The sequence below is a fragment of the Fusarium redolens genome, assembly GCF_020744475.1.
Source record: "Fusarium redolens strain MPI-CAGE-AT-0023 chromosome Unknown BKA55scaffold_19, whole genome shotgun sequence".
Taxonomy (NCBI): Eukaryota; Fungi; Ascomycota; class Sordariomycetes; order Hypocreales; family Nectriaceae; genus Fusarium; species Fusarium redolens.
In genome coordinates, this window is record NW_025763682.1 from 321,037 (window position 1) to 343,855 (window position 22,819).

At 37.7% G+C, this 22,819-nt stretch overlaps 5 protein-coding genes across 5 annotated transcripts; 3 read left to right on the top strand and 2 right to left on the bottom strand.

Annotated features, from left to right (window-relative positions):
• Positions 1 to 682: 682 nt before the first annotated feature.
• BKA55DRAFT_523548 (chaperonin 10-like protein) lies at positions 683 to 1,958 on the bottom strand (the record flags this gene model as incomplete). The annotated part of the gene is made up of 3 exons (XM_046188647.1): positions 683 to 719; positions 863 to 1,838; positions 1,898 to 1,958. The coding sequence occupies 3 exons, from the start codon at positions 1,956 to 1,958 to the stop codon at positions 683 to 685; spliced, it is 1,074 nt and encodes a 357-aa protein (XP_046043873.1).
• Positions 1,959 to 6,215: 4,257 nt separating this feature from the next.
• BKA55DRAFT_653329 (lactate dehydrogenase/glycoside hydrolase) lies at positions 6,216 to 7,562 on the top strand. The gene is made up of 3 exons (XM_046197366.1): positions 6,216 to 6,654; positions 6,729 to 6,958; positions 7,013 to 7,562. Exons 1-3 carry the CDS (start codon positions 6,396 to 6,398, stop codon positions 7,448 to 7,450), a joined length of 927 nt encoding a protein of 308 aa, XP_046043874.1. The 5' UTR covers positions 6,216 to 6,395; the 3' UTR covers positions 7,451 to 7,562.
• Positions 7,563 to 13,567: 6,005 nt separating this feature from the next.
• BKA55DRAFT_580840 (uncharacterized protein) lies at positions 13,568 to 14,464 on the top strand. The gene is made up of 3 exons (XM_046193987.1): positions 13,568 to 13,792; positions 13,845 to 13,982; positions 14,037 to 14,464. The coding sequence occupies exons 1-3, from the start codon at positions 13,671 to 13,673 to the stop codon at positions 14,209 to 14,211; spliced, it is 435 nt and encodes a 144-aa protein (XP_046043875.1). The 5' UTR covers positions 13,568 to 13,670; the 3' UTR covers positions 14,212 to 14,464.
• A 5,173-nt stretch (positions 14,465 to 19,637) lies between these two features.
• On the bottom strand, positions 19,638 to 20,583 carry BKA55DRAFT_580841 (SAM-dependent methyltransferase). Its single transcript, XM_046193988.1, has one exon. The coding sequence runs from the start codon at positions 20,495 to 20,497 to the stop codon at positions 19,778 to 19,780; it is 720 nt and encodes a 239-aa protein (XP_046043876.1). The 5' UTR covers positions 20,498 to 20,583; the 3' UTR covers positions 19,638 to 19,777.
• A 990-nt stretch (positions 20,584 to 21,573) lies between these two features.
• On the top strand, positions 21,574 to 22,763 carry BKA55DRAFT_523883 (uncharacterized protein; the record flags this gene model as incomplete). The annotated part of the gene is made up of 2 exons (XM_046188672.1): positions 21,574 to 21,843; positions 21,909 to 22,763. The coding sequence occupies 2 exons, from the start codon at positions 21,574 to 21,576 to the stop codon at positions 22,761 to 22,763; spliced, it is 1,125 nt and encodes a 374-aa protein (XP_046043877.1).
• Positions 22,764 to 22,819: the final 56 nt, after the last annotated feature.

The following is a 22,819-nucleotide window of genomic DNA, read 5'->3' on the forward strand; positions in this document are numbered from 1 at the left end:
TACTTATTTAATCCACAAGCTTATCGTATATATTAGCATATTTAGGACAGCTTTTCTGCGCACCTTTATATTTACCTGGCCTTATTTAAAAATCACCGTGATTGGCAACTACTTTCGGGCCTAGCAGCTTCCTAACTTTTTTTGAGCGAATCATTCGTAGTCCGATGAAAGCTGGTATTGTCGCAGATAATAAGCGCGCAGAGCGCGGTAAGTTAGTAACTCTTAGGATTTGGTCCACCGTAAGTCCTATAAGGGGGCAGGTTTATAAAAGCTGGTTGGTACGATTGCGGTGAATGTCGAATCTTTTTGCCCTATAACTTCACGATTCTGGATAAGTAGAGAGATACACCGAGAGCTACCATAACAATTGCACCAACCATACTTACGCCCTGACTGAGCGACTTAAACGACTATATTGAAGCAAAGAAAAAGAAAAGAAAACGAGAAGGAAATCGGAAGGAAATTGGAAGGGCATAAAGGGGAAAGAAAGGGTAAGGGGCGGTTCCCCAGCTTAAGTCTCAGGCTAGCGCAGATCCCGAGCCAGAAGGTAATTGAAGGATGAACACAGTCCACCATGTATAATTTTATTCAGACCAGTTGTCTTCAATCGCGCAGAATACAGCAACATTACTAAGACAGCCCACGGCTTAGAGACAGCCCACGGCTTAGAGGCAGCCAGGTTCTAGCAGGGATGAGAATCAGTAACATTCATACCAGGACTATATAAAGTAAAACAATCTTCCAGCTAAATATATGTAGCCAGCCAGCATGATAATTCAATGACATCTCTCTCAACTTGACTAGCTATACTATCATGGTAAAACTTTGAAATCGACATCACTTGCTTGTATCAACGACATACCGACCCACAATCTCACCCTTAAGCATCATATCATAGACATCCTGTAGCTGACTTAGACCAATAAGCTTGTGTGGCGCTTTAATCAGGCCAAGGCGGAAGAATTCAATAGCCTCAGCTGCGTCCTGGCGGTTCCCCACATAACTGCCTTTGATGTTGACCATGCGAACGACAGTGGCGAAGATTGGTGCTTTGAGATATGCAAAGCCCGGCATACCAATACAAACAACACTGCCGTGTGATCGAACATATTTGTATGCCTGCTGAAATGGCGCCTCGTGGGTTGCGAGCACAAGGACAGCGTGGGGCCCGAACCCGTCGGGGACCGCGGCCCTAACATCGGCGGCAATATCTGAGGACACTTGGAAGTCGATAAACGCTGCTGCGCCCAGATCTTTGCAAACCTTGGATTTATCGTTCCCTGCGTCGATTGCGATGCTATGGACACCCATGGCCTTAGCGTACTGTAGAGCGAAGCAGCCGAGGCCACCACCTGCACCAACTATAGCGACGTATTGCCCCGGACGAACACCAGATTCTTTAAGCCCCTTGTAGACGGTGAGTCCTGCGCAAAGGATCGGGCAAACGTCTTCCAAGCTACACTCGCTAGGAATGCGGGTGACATGTGCCGCCTTGGCAACAGCATATTCCTGGAAAGTGCCGTCGACGGTATAGCCGGAGAGGAGAGCCTGAGGACAGAGCTGCTCATCGCCTTGCAAGCAGAAAGTGCAGTTTAAACAAGAGCCATTCAACCACTTGATCCCAACGTGGTCACCAATCTCTATGTTCATGACAAGCTCACCCTTGGCGACCACGACACCAGCGCCTTCGTGACCACCAACTAGAGGCATCTTTCTCTTTAGGGGCCAATCGCCCATCATAGCGTGTAAGTCGGTATGACAGACACCGGAATATTTCACATTAACCAAGACCTCATCAGGGCCTGGCATATGCAGGGGAATTTTCTTATGAACAACCACTGTTAACTGATATCAATATCTAGCATATCAAGTTTGAGATAGAAAAGGAGAAACATACTGCCGCCGGGCTTTTCGAGTACTTGCGCCCATTGTTCCTCTGGGATTTCAATAACAGACATGGTTAGTAGTATATTCGGGAATAAAGATCAGCAGAGGTGAGCCGGCTCAGCATCCATTTGTCAATACGCGGCAGGAATTTGAGGCAACCTGCCACTTTAACAGTATTTTAGACACATAACAGGAGCCACGGAACTCGCCAAGACGTTCCGAAGAGCTGTGCAGGATTAAATGAACACGCAAGCTATCATATGTTTGATAGCTAGCCACAAAGTCAAAAATACAGCCATATGACTTCGACCATGCGATGCAAACTCTGCTTGCTGGATTTAAGTTAAGCCACGAAAGCTTGTTCTGGCAGCGCAGGTGACAGTTCGTGAGGTCATGATTACTCAGTGTTGGTGAACCACCACGCCGTATGCTTTTCATCTGTTTGTTCTGATGGATGCATGCTCCGATGGTATAAAGTGGGATATGCATAAGGGACAGGTATAATGTTGCCCCAGATACCATGGAATAATGCAACCTGAATGGAATGTATGCCCGCAGGGTAACCGACGGACGGTATCACTATCCGCCATAGTTTCTAAGCATATCGCGCTATATAATAAGACCAGTTAATTTAAGAATGAATCTGTCTGATGATTGAAAATGGCTTACCAGATTACGAGCGCGTCGGGCCAGGCCCAATGTTGTCCTGGGCCCTCGATTTCTATCTCTGTTGTTACTTGCTTATACATCCGCGGTGGAGCGACTGAGTCTAGCTGTTGCAAGTTGTTCACTTCGGAGTTTGTGCTGCTCGAAGATTGTACGCTCTCTGACTCCGTTGAGCTCGCGAGCGGGTTGTTAGTAAGGGTTCTGAACTTAATACTTCCTTGTTGTTAGCTCCGGTACCATATGCTCTTATTTGTCTACCAGGGCACGACATACTTGTATAGAAGTAGGATATAGAAGATAAAAAAAACCACGATAATGGTGATTATGGGAATCCATTGGAGCCATTCTTCGATTGGATGCGCTGGGGTTTGGTCGTCTCGACTGGGTGGGGTATTATTTAATGTCGTCATGATTGCTTGATGGTTTCTTAATCAGACCACTTAGTCTATCATTCCAAAATGCACGAAGCGCGTAACTGCCGGATTTATATTATAAATCACCTTAAGCCTATATCTGGCTCACATAGCTTGAACTTCTCGTTAGCAATCTTGCGCCGTGACCATGGTCCGGCATCGGCCTTGGCCTGTTGTGGTCTGATCTCGAAAGTTTATGTCGAAGGCTCCACGCAGACTCCTTATTTGCGCATGTGATATTATCCTCTTCCTTCCAGGTCAATCAGGCCCCCAACTGCAAAAGCCTCACCCATACACAACCAGTTGCCGCCAGAGGAGATGTCACTGCAAAGCTAAAAGGTCGCCCGGAGATTGCCCTTCGCTACCCACTCAAGCCATCAAGACAATAGTTGCGATACCTACAGTCCTGATAGTGGTCGTCGGCGCTGCGGCTACACCAGTAAAGACAAAAACATCCTTCCACCTTTTACAAGCGCACAATGATACCCACGCCCTAGCCAGCCAAAATTTAGTCGGCTCAGGCGGAAGGCTCAAGCCCAGGAAGCACCCTAAGCAAACCGTCTGATCTATAGATACATAAGTACAAGGATATCGATCTGTCAATCAAACAGTTCACATGGCAAACACCCAAGAATGCAGCTTATATAAGCGAAAACAACAGATCAACTATAAGACCTTAACTACACATCAGAAAAATACAAAGTTAACTAAAAGCCGGGATCGATACTATTAGCGATAATGCGGTCCTTACTGGGAATCTTCATTAGGTACCGCTGTTCAATATCCTTGATAAGATCTCCACATTTTCAGGTTAATAAGTTAAACTTTTCTAGAAAGGATTCGGTCTCATGTCAAGGAAAATCTTAAAACCTTGTTCCTCGGTAAAATAGGGTTTGTTGTTATTATTTCAAGTTCTAAATAAAGACCTCACCACTGCTTGATTACCAAGGAAAACGGCGAGAAATCGACACATCTTGTTTCTCTCCTTGGAAAGATATTTCTCGATTAAGATGCAGTTCAAGTCTATGCCGCAATGCTTCCCTATTTAACTTTTGCATTTTGAGGCCCAGGCATTTTGATACCTTGCTTTGTGCTCTTGTCTCATTAATGCCCGCATAAAAGCCCGCCGGTTACACTCACGGATTTCCAATTAAGGCCTTCTTCCGCAGATCACTGTAATTATGCTTCTTATCTTGTTTTATGCTATGCGATTCAACTGCTGATTTCTTGGCTTAAAGTTGTGTATTTGCTTCGGTAACTTATTGTCTACTGCGGATGAACTTGGTGCTAGAAGGATAAGCATCTGCAGGTTTTTTTCTTCTTTTTTTGCTAACGCGATAGGTCGATTTTTGTCTTGCTGTGATGCAACGTCGTGTGTGTTAATGTCTGTATTCAGTCCACTAGCGTATTTTAAATAGCCAAGAAGAAAATATGATTCCTTCTGTTATGAAGCAAAAGGCTCTGAGATACGCTTTCTCGCAGAGCCAGCTCCGCGTTTCAGCCAAGGCCGTCATTCGATAACAGGATAACAAGCGTTGGGCAAGCACTAGACTACCAGGTCCGTGAAAGAGTTACCTAGAACTATATACTAAGCATGGTATTTTGAATTTATATGGCAGGATCAAAATTTTGGTGGTGCGTTAGGTGGGGGCGTCCATGGAGTGGTCTTTGATGGTGTATAGGGCAACATTCACCTCGGTAGCGTATGGCGTAATACCGAAGAGGGCTCGTTAGGATTACATTAAAATCACGAAGGCGAAACCTATCTCCTTGAATGTATTAAGCCTCCAGTCAGGTCAATGGAGGGATATGTACTTAACAAATTCGCAAAAGTTAAAACGTGCATTATTTTACACCGATTTTCACCCTCGTCGAAGTCCTCATAATACAGGCGTTACAAACGTTGGCCTCACTTTAGTAATATATTTCTTTCTGTATTTACTTACTAAGAAGGCTTTCTCACGTATTACTGAGGTGGGGCGCTATGCTTAATGGAGCCTCGACTAATTCGAGGGGATAACACGACAGGCCAGATATCTATGAATATAAGAGATTTAGAGGATGAGATAAGAGTGGCTGCACTGCCAATAAAGCGCAAACTTGCACTGCTGAAATCAGAAACATGGTCATCAGGGCAAAACATTACTGCAAACATCGTCATCAAACAGAACATCAGACAATGACTCGCTGCGTCTGACGAACCAATCGCGACGCTTGGGGATACTGACCCGTTGCATTATATCCTCCAGATCACAATAGACTACTATTCTGGTCGCGTGTTCTTCAATGAAACCAAAGGCGCCTATCTCGAACATGCCAACGCATTCGTGGCTGTAGCAAAGAAAAAGCAAGGTATGATTGTAAGACGTCCGGGTTATGTAGATCCTCATATTACCAGTCTCTTTTGCTTTCTGCTGTTTCCTCTTGACGGGATCAATGCATTAATATCATTTAGTTTCGTTCTGCCACCCGCCCCGTGCATAGAATCAGATCATGGAGAGATGTCGAGTTCTGGTAACAGTTTGGGAGTGGCCACCAGCAGCTGTGGAGTTGGAAAGAAGTTCATAGTGAATCACCTTGAAAACACCCAGAGTTCACAGGAGTTCTTCTCCTCAGCCTTAGGTGCCTCCAACATATAAATCATCCCAAGTCATAAGCAGCCAATAGCAATAGTTCAATAGGAACAGTTATTCTCCATCCCCGAAGATTCTCAACCGCCGAACCATTCGCATGCTTCCCTTATGTGCTAACTTCAATCTCACATGCCACTGCATCAACGGGATGCGATCATCCTTAAGCTATTACCGGAAAATATTACCAAACTGGACATTCCGGTCCATCTCCTTCCCCACCGCCCCTACCACAATTTCAATGGCCAAAGGCCTCGAAAACCTGTGAACATAACACTCATTGGAACCAGATGAATTCGTTGCATCATGCACGCGCAGTAACGAAAGCAACCTGTACGTAGACGTATATGTTATTAGTACGGTGGTGTTGGTGTTGTAATCAGCCATAAGCAAAAAGCCGAGGTACTTTTTGATTGCTGCACCGTGCCTCTGACAAGGTTCGTGGAAGTATGGATTCCCTGATTGAACGGATCTGGGTTGTAGGCGGGCTGGTCGTGGCTGATGCCATCGTCGTCATCGTTAATCAGAGCTTGCATTAAGCGGGGTCCTAACAACCTAGGTGCCCTCAATAGATAAAAAGGTGTGCTTATATTATTTTTATTAGTTGTGCGCTAAGAAAGTAAGAAATCAGGGTCAGGTGGTTGTCCCATGCGGCGTGCGGGCGATGCCCCGGTTTGTTCGGAAGGCTGGACCCTGGGCTTCTACAGGATATGCAGCGGAATGGCCCTCTTAAAAGCAACGTGGGGATCTCGGGAATACAAAAACATCACTCTGGTAGTTGGAACAGCTCTCCAGAACCATGAATTCGGTTTCTCAGATCGCAATTGTCGGCGTGGGCCAGGTCGGAGGCGCCGCAGCATACTCCATCATCCTTACCTCTTTCGTGAGCGAGTTGCTCCTCGTCGACATCGATGTCGATTTGAGAGACGGCCAAGTCCGTGACCTTTCCGATGTGGCCTATAGTTGTAACAGCAGCACGCGCGTGCGAGCTGCCTCACACCATGAGGCAGCCAAGGCCGACATTGTGGTTATCACAGCGGGATCCAAGCACATGATAGGTAAGCAATCAAATAGGAAACGATCTGTTTGCTTGCTGTGATTGACCGTGCGGGGCTCATTTCATGTTCCCTAGGTCAAACCACTATCGACCAGATATCCCGGAACATGTCAATTGTTCGGGAAGTAGTCGAGACAATGAAACCGTTCAGATTAGACACAGTCCTGCTTGTCGTCTCAAACCCTATTGACCTGCTCACATCCCTCGCCCATGAACTCTCCGGACTTCCGACATCTCAAGTCTTGGGCTCAGGAACGTTCCTAGACTCGGTGCGGCTCCGTGGGCTCGTAGCCATGCGGGCTGGAGTGAGTACATATAGATCCTGCGGTCTCTTTGAAGTTGGGCTAATGGAGTTCTAGATTGCGGCTAATTCGATAGATATCTACGTGGTGGGCGTACACGGAAACCCCCAGGTCGTAGCATGGTCAGCGGCAACAGTTGGTGGCGTCCCCATCAACAAAGCCATCCCCCCTAACATCCTTGACCGTGATAAGCTTGCGGATGAATGCAAGCATTGGTCGCAGAGCATAATCAGAGCTAAGGGTTCGACTCCTTTTGGGCTTGGCTCTATTGTGTCCAGTTTGTGTGCCTCTATCTTCTTGGATAAGCGCAATGTCTGTCCCGTAAGTCATTTCCAACCTGACTTTGGTTGCTATTTCAGCTTGCCCGCGGTCCTCGGGAAGAAGGGAGTTATGAGTACTATTCATATGCCGTTGGACAGTGACGAGGAGGCACATGTAGCCAAGTCAGCGAATGAACTAAGCGAAACTATTGACTGGATCCATCGGAGTTATTAAGCCAAGAATGTCGTGAGACAGGTTGGATTTTTATAATCTGCTAGGCAATCTACTATCTAGTAGCTACTTGCGTTAGAGTTGACTAGTAATGTAATCTTTTTTACAGCCCTGGGCAAAAGTCCCGACATATAACCAAATTAGGCCCCGTTTTTTAACTTTTATATAAAAAGCTATATAAAATGGCTATAAGACTATAAGTACCCTAATATAATAATTAAAAGGTTAAACTATAAAAGAAAATAATAAAAATAATATACATAACTTAATAGTATATTATTATTATAATTTAAATATAAGTAAATATTAAATTATATTACTACTATTTAAAGGCTTACTTACTAGCTTATTAAGCTTATATATATTATATAAAGCTCTTTATAATATAATATAATAGCTATATAACTTTAGTTAAGCAGTAAAAGTTAATTAACTATTTTATATAATTTTATATTATATTATAAGAAAGTTAAAAAAAGCTATAATTCTTAAAAACTTAAGGATTTTAAGCTTTCTCTTATATTTAAAAATAAGAATATAAATATAAAATAAAATTATTATAAAGTAAAAAAACTAAAAATTTTATAATTTAAAGCCTGAATTTTAATATATTAAAATAATACTTATAAAAAACCTATTTTATTAATATTTTATTAAGTTATTATAAATACTTAGAAAATAGTTAATAAAAAATACTATTAAATTTATTAGTATATAGCTATTTAAAATTATAATAAAACTAATAAAAACCTTTTAATATTTTATTTTAATATTTATATACTTAATTTAATTAATATGGCCAATTTTAGCCATGTGTTGGGACTTTTGCCGACCCACTGTAATTATTAAAGTTACAAATAAAACAAATTTATTCGGTCCAAGTTTCAGCACTATAACTACCCCGTCCTGTGCCATAATACATTCTAAGTTAGCCTCTAGTTACAAGCCCACAGTTAATCGTAATTCTGCAAATATACATCAGCACGTATTTGCCTGCTCCTCCCACTTAGGCATCAAGCTTGCTCACTAGCTACCACATGCCTCTTCACCGCAATAAAACTATCCAGACTAATAGAGATTGAATTAATACTAGCCTTAACTAGATACTTAGAAAACTCAGAATAGTTACTTTATGCCTAGCTATAGAGCCTAATCTTGCACCTCTTATTATAAATTACTAAGATAATTTATATTATTATTTATTTAATTCCTTTATCTTACTTATTAAATAAATTAGCTAGTTCTCTTAAGTTATAGTTTATATTAAGTATTAATTATATTAGCTTATTAAAGCTAAAAAGAAAGCTATTAAAATACTTAGTAAAATAAGTAGCTAAAATACTATTAAACTATTATTACTATACTTAAACCCATTCTAAGTTATAAGTTTTAAAACAATTTTAGTCTTACTAATTATATATTAAAAAAAGATTATAATTCTAATATTAGTAAGGCCTATCTTCTCTAATAGCTACTTAATTATATAGCACTTAAGTATAAAGCCTTGCTTATAATATAATAAGCAGTAGTATAAGGTGTTATAAAGCCTATTATAAAACAGTCTTCTTTAAGCTTAAATTTAGTACAATTAATAAAGCTAATATATTTATTTATCTTCATAATTACTTATATAAGTAGTAGCTTATTATATCTCTATAGCTATATTATATAGATATTATTAATTTCCTCTAATTAAATAATAACTTATTTCTATTATAAGCTATTAACTAGACTTATAATTAGACTTAGAGCTTATATATAAGTATTAACTTATAACTATAAATTACTATATATATTTATTTTATATTAAAAAAACTATAGATTATTACTTATTAATATTACTTCTTTATATTAATAATCCTTATACATATTACTTAAGTATTAAAAAATATAATAAGTATTAATTACTTAATATTATAATAATTTAGTATTTTAAATAAGTAAACTAATTTACATTAGGTTTACTTTTATAGATTATATAAGGTATAGAGTAAGTAAAATATAGTATTATATCTATAAATAGTTAATAAAATAAGTTAAATATATTATAGTAAAGAAATCATATTAATAGCTAACAAGTTATAATTTATAAAGTGCTAATAAATATATTTTATATACTTATAGTATTTTATAGTTATAGTTATAATCTTAGGCAGAGTATTATAAATTTAATTATAATCTTTTTTAAGTAATTATAATTATAAGTATAATTATAAAGTAAGAGTCTTATAATTAATAGAAAACTATAAGGTATAATAAAAATATATAATTATAAGAGTTAAAATAAGTATAATATACTATATAATTTATAAATATAAACTTATTATAAACTAATATACTTATTTAAAACTTAAATTATTATAAGTAGCTTTTATTATTATAAGTATTTACTTAGTTAAAAAAAGGAATTTTAGTTTTTTAAAGACTTTTTAATTATTTATATAACTTTATTAAACTCTTTAACCTATTTTAATAATTAGTTTATAAGACTTAATTATTAGGATATTATTTTAAAAATTAATATTTAATTAAAATATTATTTAATTAAGAATATATATTTAAAAAAAGAAATTATAATAATATATTTATAATAATAAAAATATTTCTATAAAAAAGTAAAAAAAAGTTATTTATAATAAAAGTACTAAGTTTATAATAATACAAATTACTTTAAAGGCTTATAAATAAATATAAAAAGTATTATAACTAATATAAATAGTAAATTATATAAGAAATTTAAATTATAAGAATCTTTATATTTATTTTTAATTAGTTATTTATTAATATAAGTTTTATTTAATATAAAAAATATAATATTGTTTTTTTATTTAATAAATTATAATTTCTTATTTTTAGTGTTTTTGTAAAGGTGGCTGGTTTCTAGATAATTAACTATAGGTGCTGCTTTAAATTGCTGCCCTTATTCAAAACTTTAGCCAGTGACCTATCTTAAAGACATCCCAGTGAAATTAAAACAATCAACGCTATAATAAAATTGGGTTAATTAAATACATTTACCTATCTTCAACTTCTATAAATTTAACCGGGATGAGGTTGATAGTGGAATTAATCGCTAACTAGGGGCATATACCAATAGCAGGTGATCCCGGTTTTTGAACGCGCACCTCAGATTAATCTCCGCGGGGTCTGCCAGTAGATTGGCTAAAAATGATCACTGAGCTCGACCAAGTTCAAACGAACCTCTGGCCGCAGTTTAAACTGACCCCCTGCAGGCATGTGAGGTTCTATACCCATTGCAGCCCATAGTAGTCGGGAAGTTACCCATGAGCTTCACCCTATGAAAGCTCAGAGGTTTCGCGCGGCCTCCTGAGACCCGTGAAGCCTCTCTTTCCTACGAGTTAGTGCTAAGACACGCCCCTTGTTGGTAGCGAACGTAACCTCTCTAGGAATGGGGTCCGAGGCCGTTACAGCTTTCCCGTAGGTTCACCCGTTGATCTGGATTGGTTTGTCTGTTAAATTGCATTCACCTGTGGTCATATCTCTAGACGCTAAGATGGCTGTCATCGCGTCACAGGACTCGTAGTGGCTGCCACTAGCCTCCTCTATATCTAACTGACCCCGCATGTTGCACATATGATTAAGAACCTGACCAAGCCTCAGGTGATGTGGTCAGGCCAAAGAGAACTCTATTTGAACATTCGTGGCGATGAGCATCATAATCATGGTGTCGGGAAAGAGCGGCAAGATATGCTAGGACAATACATGAGACCACCGATATCTCGACTAACAACTACCGACGCTCTCACCCAATACGCGACCAAAAGGCCGCTAACAAGCGCCTGAGCCATAGTTCCATGATGACCTTTGACTTATTCGTGGTGTGGGTCATTTCGCCCTGGTGGGTTGTTTATGTCGGAAACTTACGATCATATGTCCGAGACATTATCTCTTCAGGCGGCATAAAGCTCCGGCGGGGTCACGACAGGGGTGTAGGACCTATCAAAATGAGCGCTACTTGAAGTACATTCTCACACACCTAAATTTGCGTGTGATAGAAGTACCAGCAGTCAGCCGTGTTACAAATAGCTACATCACATACTTTGCAGCCGTACACGGTCTGCACCCTTCGTTCATTTCCTGATATCGGCTGTAGATAACCTCCTTTTTCCTTCTTCCTTTTAAAGGGTCGGGCCTGACCCTGCCGGAAGCCTTTGCAAGCTAGGCAGCTTGAATGTATGCCCCGATGGACATGATTGATATCTCTTTGTAGGTGAATTTGCCGTGCTTCTGTATCCTCGATGTCTTCTTCCATTCCTGTACGGCCTCTCTTCCTTATGTGACTTTCAGTTGCGTATCTGTTGAAAATGGCATTATAAATGCACTCCTTCCAAGCTTTAAGCGTGCTATAGGGCTTCCAACGAGGCTGCCGTGTTTTCTTCTGTAAAATGAAGCTATTCGCAAGTGCGACTTCAAGGAGGAAAGACCAAAGCAACGCTTGCCAAGGACCGCGCCGGAATCGGTGCTGATATGTTGTATAAGACCGTATCTGATCGCCGCGGTCAACGTGATTCATTTCATCGTTATACTGAGCGGCAACAGTAGGAATAGGGATTATCTTGAAGCTATCACCATTGAAGACCTGCTGCAGGCGCTGTGACTCTGCCTTTGTGCCTCTTTTGGCGGGCTTTTTCCTCTTTTTTGGTGTGCGCTCGTGAGGGGCTCCGCTAAGCACAGTTGAAAGGAAGAGCACGATGCTGCTATCTTTCCAAGCGATTTGGATGACCTAAGGAGAAAGGAAAAGGACAAATTAGTAAGGGAAATACAGGTAAAGCTGTCCATACCTGTTTATCTTGTGTCGGGATCAAATATACCTTATTATATTGCAAAGCTATGCCGTCAGGAGCTTTTCCGGTCTCTTTTATATGCTTCATCTCGGTGGTGATGCCGCAGTTAGGGCGTGCCGTGCCTGTGGCACCGTGGCCAAGCTGCCGAAGAAGGCGGAAGAGCTGCGGCGACGAGAAGAGGTTATCCGTGAAGACGTGATGTGTCTGCGTTGACAGCCTTTTTAGTAGGTGAACCACGACGCTTTGTGTATTGTTGAGAGGAATCTCGGTCCGTAGCTTTCCCTTCTTGCCATACGGCGTTGGTGTAGGTAGCTCGACTATAACAGCCTTATATGGTGATGCCTTCACGTGCCAAAGCCACTGCAGAAAGAAGCCCTGTTGGGCGATAACCCAGACTTTGAACCCCACGGGCGTGGGTTTATTCTTGACGACTGTTGTCTCTTTTGATCTGCCTGTAAAAGGGATCATACACTCATCTACAGTGAAGTTAGTCCCTGGAGAATAGAGCTCGATAGACACGCTTTGTATGTGATTAGACCACTCTTCAGCCGCTTGGAAGGTCTTTGGAAGGTCGCTCTCATCCCTCACATCGAGCTTGGTGTAGTCAAAAGTGCGGAAATACCTCGTGATCAGCTCGAACTTCCGTAACGGCATGAACTTGATGATTGAGTGAAGAGGGCGCTGATCTCCTAGGCTAGGGGTCTTCCAATGGTCTTTGATCGATATTTCCCTATGAATTCCTAGGTAAATAAGGACCCCAAGCCATACATAAGCTGTTGCAGTAGAGATGCCTTCCCACTTGAGAATGCGGGACTGTTTGGAAAGGGGGGTATTCCAGTTGTCAATAATGCCATTTTCAAGTAAGTGAGTGACCCAGCTGTTGGTGTATTTAATCCATGACTGTACAAGGGAAATAGGTACGAAAAGCTGGAATAATTCAAGTGGTTCCTTGGGTAGAGGGTTGATCTTGAAATCACGATATTCTAGGTTAAAAGGTTGAAAATCATCACCGCAGCCCTCTTCGGGCGGAAAATTAGGCACGCCGGTGGGGTCATCAGCCGCCCTCAAAGGCGGGGTATCAAAGCTGTGATCATCTATATAATCAGGTATCTCTTGGGAGCTCATCGTTTTAATTAAGACGCGTTAGGGTCAATTTGTATGAGGATTTTGATGATTTTGGCTGTGTTGAATGAAGAAGCTGTCTGACGAGAACTTCACGTACCCCGCAGGTACTAGTGTTGTTAGTAAGCAATGTGGGGCGAGTGACCTGCCGGAGCCTTATGCCGCTCAAAGAGATAGAAGCCATGACTGGTCACTTAGAGACAACAAAACAACGCGAAATACGGCATTTATATAACACCACTTTCTACTGAAAATTACTTGGACTTTAATAGGAAGTCGCTTTCAAACGATTATTCATGCCTTATCTTCCTCCAGGTAATTTAACTAGTTACCGCAATGCCTCTGCCTTAAGTACGCCTGTAGCATTTCTTGGGGTAATAGGCAGCATCGTCGGTCTATTATTGATAGTTATTATCTTGTACGCACATCGCTCAAAGTTTTGCGATTCATGTCCACGTTAACAAAGCTAGCTTTATTATAAAATCACGATATCCTTTCCATCTACAGATCCTCAACAACGCAAGCCCACCAGAAAAATATGGAATAGTACAGGGGTCTAACAACCAGGCGAAGTGGACTCCAACGCAGCCTAGTTCGGTTGAAGTCTGGTAAGTTCTAAGTTGAAATGAGAGATTTTCCTACCCATACTGATATCAGTATAGTGCAATATGCATCGAAGTTCTTAAGGACCAGGACAGTGTCCGACGATTGATATGTAAACATGTCTTCCATACGGATTGCATTGACTCCTGGTTTCAGAGACACCATGTCGACTGCCCAATATGCAAATCAATATTCATTCCAGACAGGCGCAGCAACCCTAAAGACGTTCATTAGGCGATTTTTCATAAGCGAAGCAGGATTTATGAAGGTGTTAGGCTTCTAGTGATCGAGAGATATGGAAAGATCGAATCTTTAAGGGGTCGTGCAAAGCCTGCAAAATACTCGACAGGAGGTTTTCCTTTAACAATTCGCTTCCTCCCATTCACAAGCCACATATATTTAATTATTATTCTATGTATTTGGGGCAATGGTCTGTATAGTAGATGTCTTATATTTCTTCCAATTACAGTAGCAATCTGAATTCAAGACGTTTTGTTAAAGCTTACTTTTATTAAAGTTATATCTTCATGCAGGATGACTCTCAAGCCCGGTCCAAAGAGGCTCTTAGAATCAAATTTTGTATTGAAGGGATGCGTTATATGCAAGCTGTTACTAAAATCAAGGCTTCCCAAGATGTCAGGCTTCGGCTTAGGTAGCACGGTTGGCTTGGAATTAACTACCCTTGCGATCCTTGTACACTTATGAAGATGTTTCGTTACTAGTCTCCCTCACTCGTATAGCCTGACTTTACAGGACAATATTATAAAGTCAGAGTTGAGCGAGAATACAACTTTGGTTGCCGAGTTGTGATATTTATCCGTATTCTTAACACATTTCCTACGATAAGTTAATCGAGGTCAGGTGCTGCTATTTTTAGATAGTAATGCCTAGATTTTAAAATTTATAAGTATTATTAATACTATAGCATGGCCATGGCCTTAAAGTTTTTATAACTATAAGCTACTATTAGCTAGCTAAATTATAATAATATATTTTTAAGTAAAAAAAATAAAATTAAATTCTTAAACATCTTTTTCATTATTATATTTAATAAAAATAGCTTTAAATATACTATATAAATTAAAATATTAAGAAGTAGTCTTTTAAGTAAGTAAAGAAAATACAGGTTAATATAATTACTAAGAGCTAGTATTTACATTACTTAGTTAATATAGTAATTATATTATTATAGTAAATAAACCTTATTTAATATTTACTTTTATTATAATAGCCTATTTTAATAATTGCAATTTTAATTAAGTAAATTAGTTTATATTATATTTATATTTATAAAATACATAAACTATTATATTAAGTATTTATTAAATATTATATTTCTAAATACTTAAGTAATATTTATAAGGCTTACTAATATAAAGTAGTATTATTAATATATATATTTTATATTAGCTTATAATATAATAAGCCTTATATAATATAAGTAATTAGTAGTATTATAAGCCTATTATAAGCTTTTATAATAATTTATAATTCTTTATAAGTTATAATATAAATAATTAAAGTAAAATAAGATATATATAATATAAGTACTTTCCTTTTATTATGTTTTAATATAATTTCCTTCTTTTTATAAATCTCATCTTTAAGATGTATATATTTACTTTCTTTTTATAATATATCTAATATATATTAACTTAAACTTATTATCATTTAAGTATTATTAATATAATATTTAGTTTTAAAGCTATTTATAATTATATTACTTAATTTAATATTATTAAAAATACTAGCTATCTCATTATATTTTATAGCTATTATAAATTATAAACTTTAAAATATTAATTTAAAAAAGGGTATTTAACATATATATACTATACTTATTATAATAATAACTAAATAAGTATTTTAGTTATTTTATATATTTGTAATATTAAAAGTATTAACTAAATAAATTTAAGACTAAAATATTGTATTATAATTTTAAAACTTTAAATATATTTAAAGTAATTAGGATATTATAACCTAAATAGTAAAAGGCACTTATATTACATATACCCTGCCTTATAACCTAACTTATAATATAAACTTATAACTTACTATAAGCCAGGCTTAAAATATTATAAACTATCTAATATATATATATATATCTATTTATTTAATATTAAATAAAACTTAGCTTACTAGCTATTAATAAGACTTCTTTACATTAATAAGCCTAATATATATTACTTAATTATTAAGAGATATAATACTTTATATTAGTTAGCATTATGCCTTACTCTATTTGCTAATATAAATCTAGAATAGACTAGTTTATCCCTTAGAAACTATAACTATTATATAAAAATATTAAGTTATTTAGTATTATTAAAGGCTAGGTATTAAGGGCTATTAATATAAATAATTATAATAAAGTGTTTTTTATTAGTATTATTAGTAAAAGCTTTAATTATATTACTAAGGTAAATAAACCTTATTTAATACTAACTTTTAATATAATAGCTTATTATAAAGGTCTTTTTATTTAAGTTATTGATAAAAAAGCTAAAAACCTAGATAGCCTTTTACAAGGTTAAAAGTAAGGAAGAAAAACTAAAAAAACAACCTTTTAATTTCTCTACTTCTATCCTTAATTATAATATATTATTTCCCTTATTATTATACTTTTATAATTTAAAACTATAACTATCCTAGTTTATTTATTTTAAGTTCTTAGTCTTTTTTAATACTTTCTTTACTTCTTACTAAATATCTTAAAACTACTTATTATATATACTCCCTACCTTAAGGGCCTTTATAAACTTCCTCTCCCTTCTACTTAGCTATATTCCTTTATATAACTTTTATTTTAAGTCCGTTAGGCTTTATATCTTAAATTTAAAAAACGCTTTATTAATTAATAGGTCTTTATAAATAAAACAATTTTATAATTAAAAGTTACTAGCCTAATATAGCTAATATTATCCTTATTAAACTAAGTCTTTTTTAAATTTATAATTATTATATAAATTGTATTATTTTTATCTTTTTTATTTTATTTAAAAGTATATTTAAAATAAAGATTTAAGTTATATAATAGGCCTTATTAGCTTTAAGTAGTTATAGGCTTTTATAAGTAATAGGTATTATAATTATATAGCTATAATACTATTAATAGTTATAATTAGAAGTTAGGTTAAATAGCTTATTATATAATAAATAAATAAAGTATAATATAATATAGGGGTTAATAAAAAAGTAGCTATTAAAGTAAGTTAAAAGAAAAAGACTAAAACTAGCTAATAAGTAGGTAAGGCTTTTTAGCTAGTATATATATAGCTAGGTTTAGGCTATAATTAAAGCAGCTAATTATAATAATTTAACTTAATAAAGCTTTACTACCTATATAAGTAATAAATATTTAAATTATATTAAATTTTAAAAATACTTAAATATAACTTTTAAGGATAAGTTATAAATATAAAAAATATAAAAAATAACTATTATTAAACTTTATATATTAAGAATATACTTTAATTAGCTATAGTAAATTAATTTATATTTATAAATATCTTTATTAAATAATTATAAAAGAAACAACCTTAAAGTAAATTTATTATATAATTATTAATATTAGATATTTATATACTAATATTAATACTTATTTTAAACTTATTATAACTATTATAATATTAAAAATATTAATTATTAATACCTATTTATTTTAATTATTATATAACTTATATCTAATTAATATTATAGTTTTTATATATAAATTTAATTATTAGTAGGCTAATAATAATAATAATTATTATTAAGAAGCATTGCACTGGTATTGCTTAGTTAAGCCTGGGATTTTAATTCGTCCTCTCTTATAAACTAAGTTATAAGTTCTGTAAATGTGATGTTTCACGCGATGTCCACAGTTGCAACAAAGTCCCCCAGGGTTCCTAAAACCTTCACAAACTAAAAGGTCAGGAGCTCCGAAAGTGTTATTAAACCCACTTGCGCTATTAATTCCGAAGTAATTGTTATAGCAGGTCTTATGCCCTGCGACTTAAACGCCACCGTCACTGCTTCCAGATTTTATGCATTCGACATAGCCGCATGCAAGGCATGGACTAGGATAATCTCTTTTCACTGGCCTAACAACTTGAACTTCAAGCTGACGTTGAAGTACCGTTTGTTCTATCCTTAGTTCTTCGAAACGGGTCTCAACCGCTTCTAATCTCTTTTAAGTGACTTCCAAGAGTATGTCAAGTGTATTGGCTGCGTGCATGACTTGTTTGATATAGGATCTCGCCCTCCCCAATCCCAAGGTTTTCTTTAACTCGTGAGGGTTCCTTCCGATGGTGCTTTTGACAAGGCGTCTGGACTCTTGGGCTAAATGCTTGAATATCTCACCATAGTTGACTTGATCACTCAAATTCTGACCCTTGACCTTGTATATAGTCAGATAGCGGAAGCCTGCAGAGTCAAAGAAGTACTTGTTGCCATAGCCTAGCTTAATTTCAGTCTTTTCTCTGTCAAGGAGGGCTTCAAGGGGTAGATTTGATAGGTCCAGCGAAAAGTTCGTAAGGCAAGCATCCACAAAGCCGAAAGCAATGTTAGGCTTTATTTCCTTATATAAAAGAGATAAAAGTACAGTCATATAATAGTCAAAGTGTGCCATAAGCCTACATCCATTAGACCTTGACAGAATTAGGATAGTGCTTATTTTATTGATTGACTTGAATATATAATCGAAGCGTTTTATATGCTCCTTATCATTCTCAGGGCCCCGCATATCACCAAACCCTGGCGTGTCAATTAAGCAAATAGTTACACCATGTATATGCAGGGCATAAGCCATATAGGTCTGAGGGGATAAAGAATCGTCAACCGGAAACTTGTTAAGGTGAGAATGGGACTGTCCAATTTGAACTTTAATAATTTCCCATTTCTGATTGACCATGGCCGGAAAGTTGAAGGATGACGAAATGGCCCAATGGAAGCCAGGGGCTTTAAGGGCATCTTGAAGACACTCGAATAAGAGATGGTTGATAAGAGAATTTAGGAAAGTAGACTTTGCAATGTCTAAGGGTCCCAAGATTAAGATATTATACTGATTACACTCGTTGAGGTTATGCAAGAGACTCGCGAGGACTTCCGTGTCTTAATACTTTAGGTAGTCATTCACGTAAGCTTAATTAAAGCATTTAAACACAACATCAGCAAGTACCTTAACATAGTCGAGGGGATAACTACAGTGTTATTTAACACTACTATGCCACTAACCTGCGCTAACTAACATTATAATATTACTCCCACTTAAACATCTTCCCAGCCTTTAATATCTCTCTCTTATTCTAATTGATAGCATACAATTAAGTAAGTCACTTCTAAGCAAGCCTGTCTTGTAAAAATATTCCAGGATAGCTTACAGCATAGTAAGAAGCTTGGCATAGAAGTATATCTCGCTTAGCCACAGACTTAGTTAATACTAAGCTGGGCCTGGTCTTATAGACAACTAAATAGCACATTCATGTCCTCAAGCCTGATTTAGAGATCTATAACAAGAGCTTAACCCTCTAAATAAGAATAACATCAGCGCTTCTTTAATATTTCCTCTTACTAAGTATAATTAAATACCTATTACTAGCTGCATTAAGGAAACTTTAATTAGTTAAGTTTTAACTTATTATAATAATTAAGGGTTATATAATTAAAGTTTATAGTTAGGCATTAAAAAAGTATATATTTATAGAGGGTCAGATAAATAAAACTTCTAACTTATCATTTTATTAAGATAAAAAGACAATCTAACACGAAGATTTATTACTAGAGATAGTGACATCTCGCCTTGACCAAGTCTAGCCCATTATCGACCGAGAATAAGGAAAGCAAAACCTAACAGGCCACGGTAAATAGTAAGGTAATCCCTTTCTCGTTTCGCCAACTCCTCCTTAAGCTGTTGCCTGAAAGGACTCTCTGGACTCTCAAGGATCAAGGCTCTCTGGCCTGCTCGATGTTTTGACTCAAAATCATCCCACTCACGCTGGTCTGCTACCCCCAGATTTAAAACCTCCCATCCAGTCTCTCGACTCGCAGCGACTAACTCAGCTAGTGTGAGAATATCACTACCAAATAGGTCCAGGGCTGCATTGGTTGGAGGCTGATTCCAGATCATATCGCCGACGAGAACTCTGCCCTTTGGGACAATTTCGGATAAGCGGTCGAACATCGCTTTACTGCCCCCAAGCGCATGCGACGAGCCTATGCAGATAGCTCTACTTGCAAGCCCAGTATACTCGCTGGCAGGTTGCTGATTGAACTCCACATTGAGCCCTCGATCCTCAGCTAGTTCTCGAGCTCGTTCTAAATGCGCGGCATCTGTGTCAATTCCGACCGCAGTGATTTTCTCTCTGTTTCGTGAAACTGCCCTAAGAAGGATCTCTCCCCACCCACAACCCAAGTCAATAACAGTACAACCGTCAACCAGCTGGAGGTGGTCAAGAAGCTCTGCTGCGCGGGTTTCAGACAGTGGTGCGTTCCATATCATGGCGGCGTATCGCGCCTTAGTAAAGTTTTCTTGTTCCATGGGAACAGAAGTGGAGTTAAGGTAGTTGATTTAATGTTGATTCTTGGAGAGAATTGTGGTTTCGATAAGGCGCGTAATGCTTGAAGTTAGAGGTAGGGCATGTGTTCGAAGTTGGGAATGTACTAAATATAAGCATGGTGGGGGATGAGTCATAACTATATAAGCGAAAACTGCTTTACCTGGTTAATTATATATTCCAGGTCTGGGAGCTTAACAGGGGTTTAATGATTTAATATTTACTAATAAATATATTATAATTAGAGTATAATATAGTAAGGCATATAATATACTTAAGACTTAGCTAGAATTTTTAAGTATTAAACTAGCTATAGTAAAAGGCAATTAACCTATTACAATAATATAATAAAAAGCTATATACTTATTACTTAGATTATAAATACAATAGCTAGTGTTATTAGTTATCTAGGCCTATTAGAGATTAGACTAAGGAAGAGATTATAGCATATATTAATTAGGACTTTGCAAAAACTAAATACATTAACACTTAGGTAAAAAGTCAGGTAAAAAGTCAGGTAAAAACCAATCCCAAGCAAGATGCCTAATGTAGTATAAAAGAGATTGAGCAGCAAGCTAAAGAGCATACACATGCTCAGTCAAGGCAATATATATAGTACTCTTTCTATATGTAAAGCTTTACTTAATATTAAGACCTATAACTATCTGTTGTTTAATCCTAATGCTGAACGCGTTGATAGCTCTGACTAATGGATGATGTCTTGACCTATAAAAACGCTATCGCAGCGCCCGGGCGCCGTTCCAGTGGGAGCCCCGTTGATCACATGTCTTAGTCATTAACTAGCTTAAATTAAGCATAACGTTAAATGAAGGGATTTAAAACCAGTGCTATTGGGCGAATGCTTGGTGCGGCTGAAGTGACGGGGGTAAAGATTTGCATAAGGCGGGAGGAAAGACCGCCTCCGCGAGCATTTAATTAGCGCAACCGGCGTAAATTTCGTCCATGGAGAAATCTGCTTACCTTGCGCATCGCTGGCACGTTTCTACTGTCTCTTTATTTCTCTAGCCTTCCAGCTTGCTGCTTATAAACTATCATCGAAATGGCATATCTCAGCACGCTTCGTTTTCAGCTCTTGATCGTTACGCTTCTTGCAAGTGCACTTTGCGTGCAGGCTCGTCGAGGTGGAGGAGGCGGCGGTGACTATGACGGTGGATCAAGCAGTGGCGGAGGAAGCAGTGACGGCGACAGTAGTGACAGTGGTCCTAGCCCCGAGGAAAAAGCACGCAATGATGCATGTCGGATGGAAGTTGGTCATACCAGTCCAGTCTGGCTGCATCGTTGGGTTGGCACATTCTACAATGGAACAATAGTAAGTGGAGAGAAGTCCCTGTAACCAGAAACGAGAAATGGCTGTCATCTAACACTCAAGAATAGGAAATTTCAATCGAGCTCGATCGTTGTAATGGCACTTGCAAGGAGTCAGAGAGTACGGTCAACTGGGAGCTGACTGGCGTACTGTCTATACTGGATCCTATGCATTCCGCTGCAGGGAATAGCAGACCTCTTGTGCCGCGCCCAAAAAACCCCTTCATTGGCGTTCTATATGGATGGCCCAAGGGCGTCAACCAGCAAGAACTTCTTGCACATCGCGACGACACATTTCTTCCGCCGTCTGTTAACCTCGCCATGGAAACTGTCTCAGATTTTCACTATAATGAAGTCATGTACGGGCTTAATCCGTCCGATACTGTGAGCCGTAATAATCCAACCTGCAGGGTACAGGACGTGACCAGTACGGACGACGGATACGAATTCGAATGCGTATATGATGGACTTGGAGTCTACAGAGCAACGGACAGCAGCCAGTTCACAGCCCCAATGACCAACTCTAGCGGAAGGAATCCCGTGTTGGTAGAACCTGGGAACAACACTATGCTCTCCGGCAGCTTCGATCCGAATTCAGCTGAATTCGAATGGAGAGGTCCCTTTAACGCATTTGCTGGATCCTTCGGTCAGGATTCCATGAGGAATTCTTACACAACCGAACGTAACCACATAAGCGAGGATAAAGCTCCTTATATAGGCGAATTTATAGTTCGCTTTCATGGCAAGGTGGATCCTGAGCATAGCCATGAGATGGTAGTTAAGAGTGGGCGTGATGTGAGCTGGGATAAGGACGAAGCAAAGATCCAAAACGTTACTTATTGTTCAGCGGCCCTTGGAAGATTCTCTTATAACCTGTGGGAACTCTCTTTGTTTTTCTGTATACTTTTCATAGTTTATACATAGAGAGGCTTAATGCCAGACTGACAGAATGGCCAACTAAATCACAATACGGTAGCGTC

What these genes read in the sequence shown, in the direction of transcription:
- BKA55DRAFT_653329 (XM_046197366.1), top strand. Translation starts at nt 6,396, where the DNA reads ATGAATTCGGTTTCTCAGATCGCAATTGTCGGCGTGGGCCAGGTCGGA. An exon ending in GGGATCCAAGCACATGATAG is followed by an intron (nt 6,655 to 6,728) that starts GTAAGCAATCAA and finishes CATGTTCCCTAG; the next exon opens with GTCAAACCACTATCGACCAG. An exon ending in TCGTAGCCATGCGGGCTGGA is followed by an intron (nt 6,959 to 7,012) that starts GTGAGTACATAT and finishes ATGGAGTTCTAG; the next exon opens with ATTGCGGCTAATTCGATAGA.
- BKA55DRAFT_580840 (XM_046193987.1), top strand. Translation starts at nt 13,671, where the DNA reads ATGCCTTATCTTCCTCCAGGTAATTTAACTAGTTACCGCAATGCCTCT. An exon ending in TTATTGATAGTTATTATCTT is followed by an intron (nt 13,793 to 13,844) that starts GTACGCACATCG and finishes TAACAAAGCTAG; the next exon opens with CTTTATTATAAAATCACGAT. An exon ending in CCTAGTTCGGTTGAAGTCTG is followed by an intron (nt 13,983 to 14,036) that starts GTAAGTTCTAAG and finishes ATATCAGTATAG; the next exon opens with TGCAATATGCATCGAAGTTC.
- BKA55DRAFT_580841 (XM_046193988.1), bottom strand. Translation starts at nt 20,497, where the DNA reads ATGGAACAAGAAAACTTTACTAAGGCGCGATACGCCGCCATGATATGG.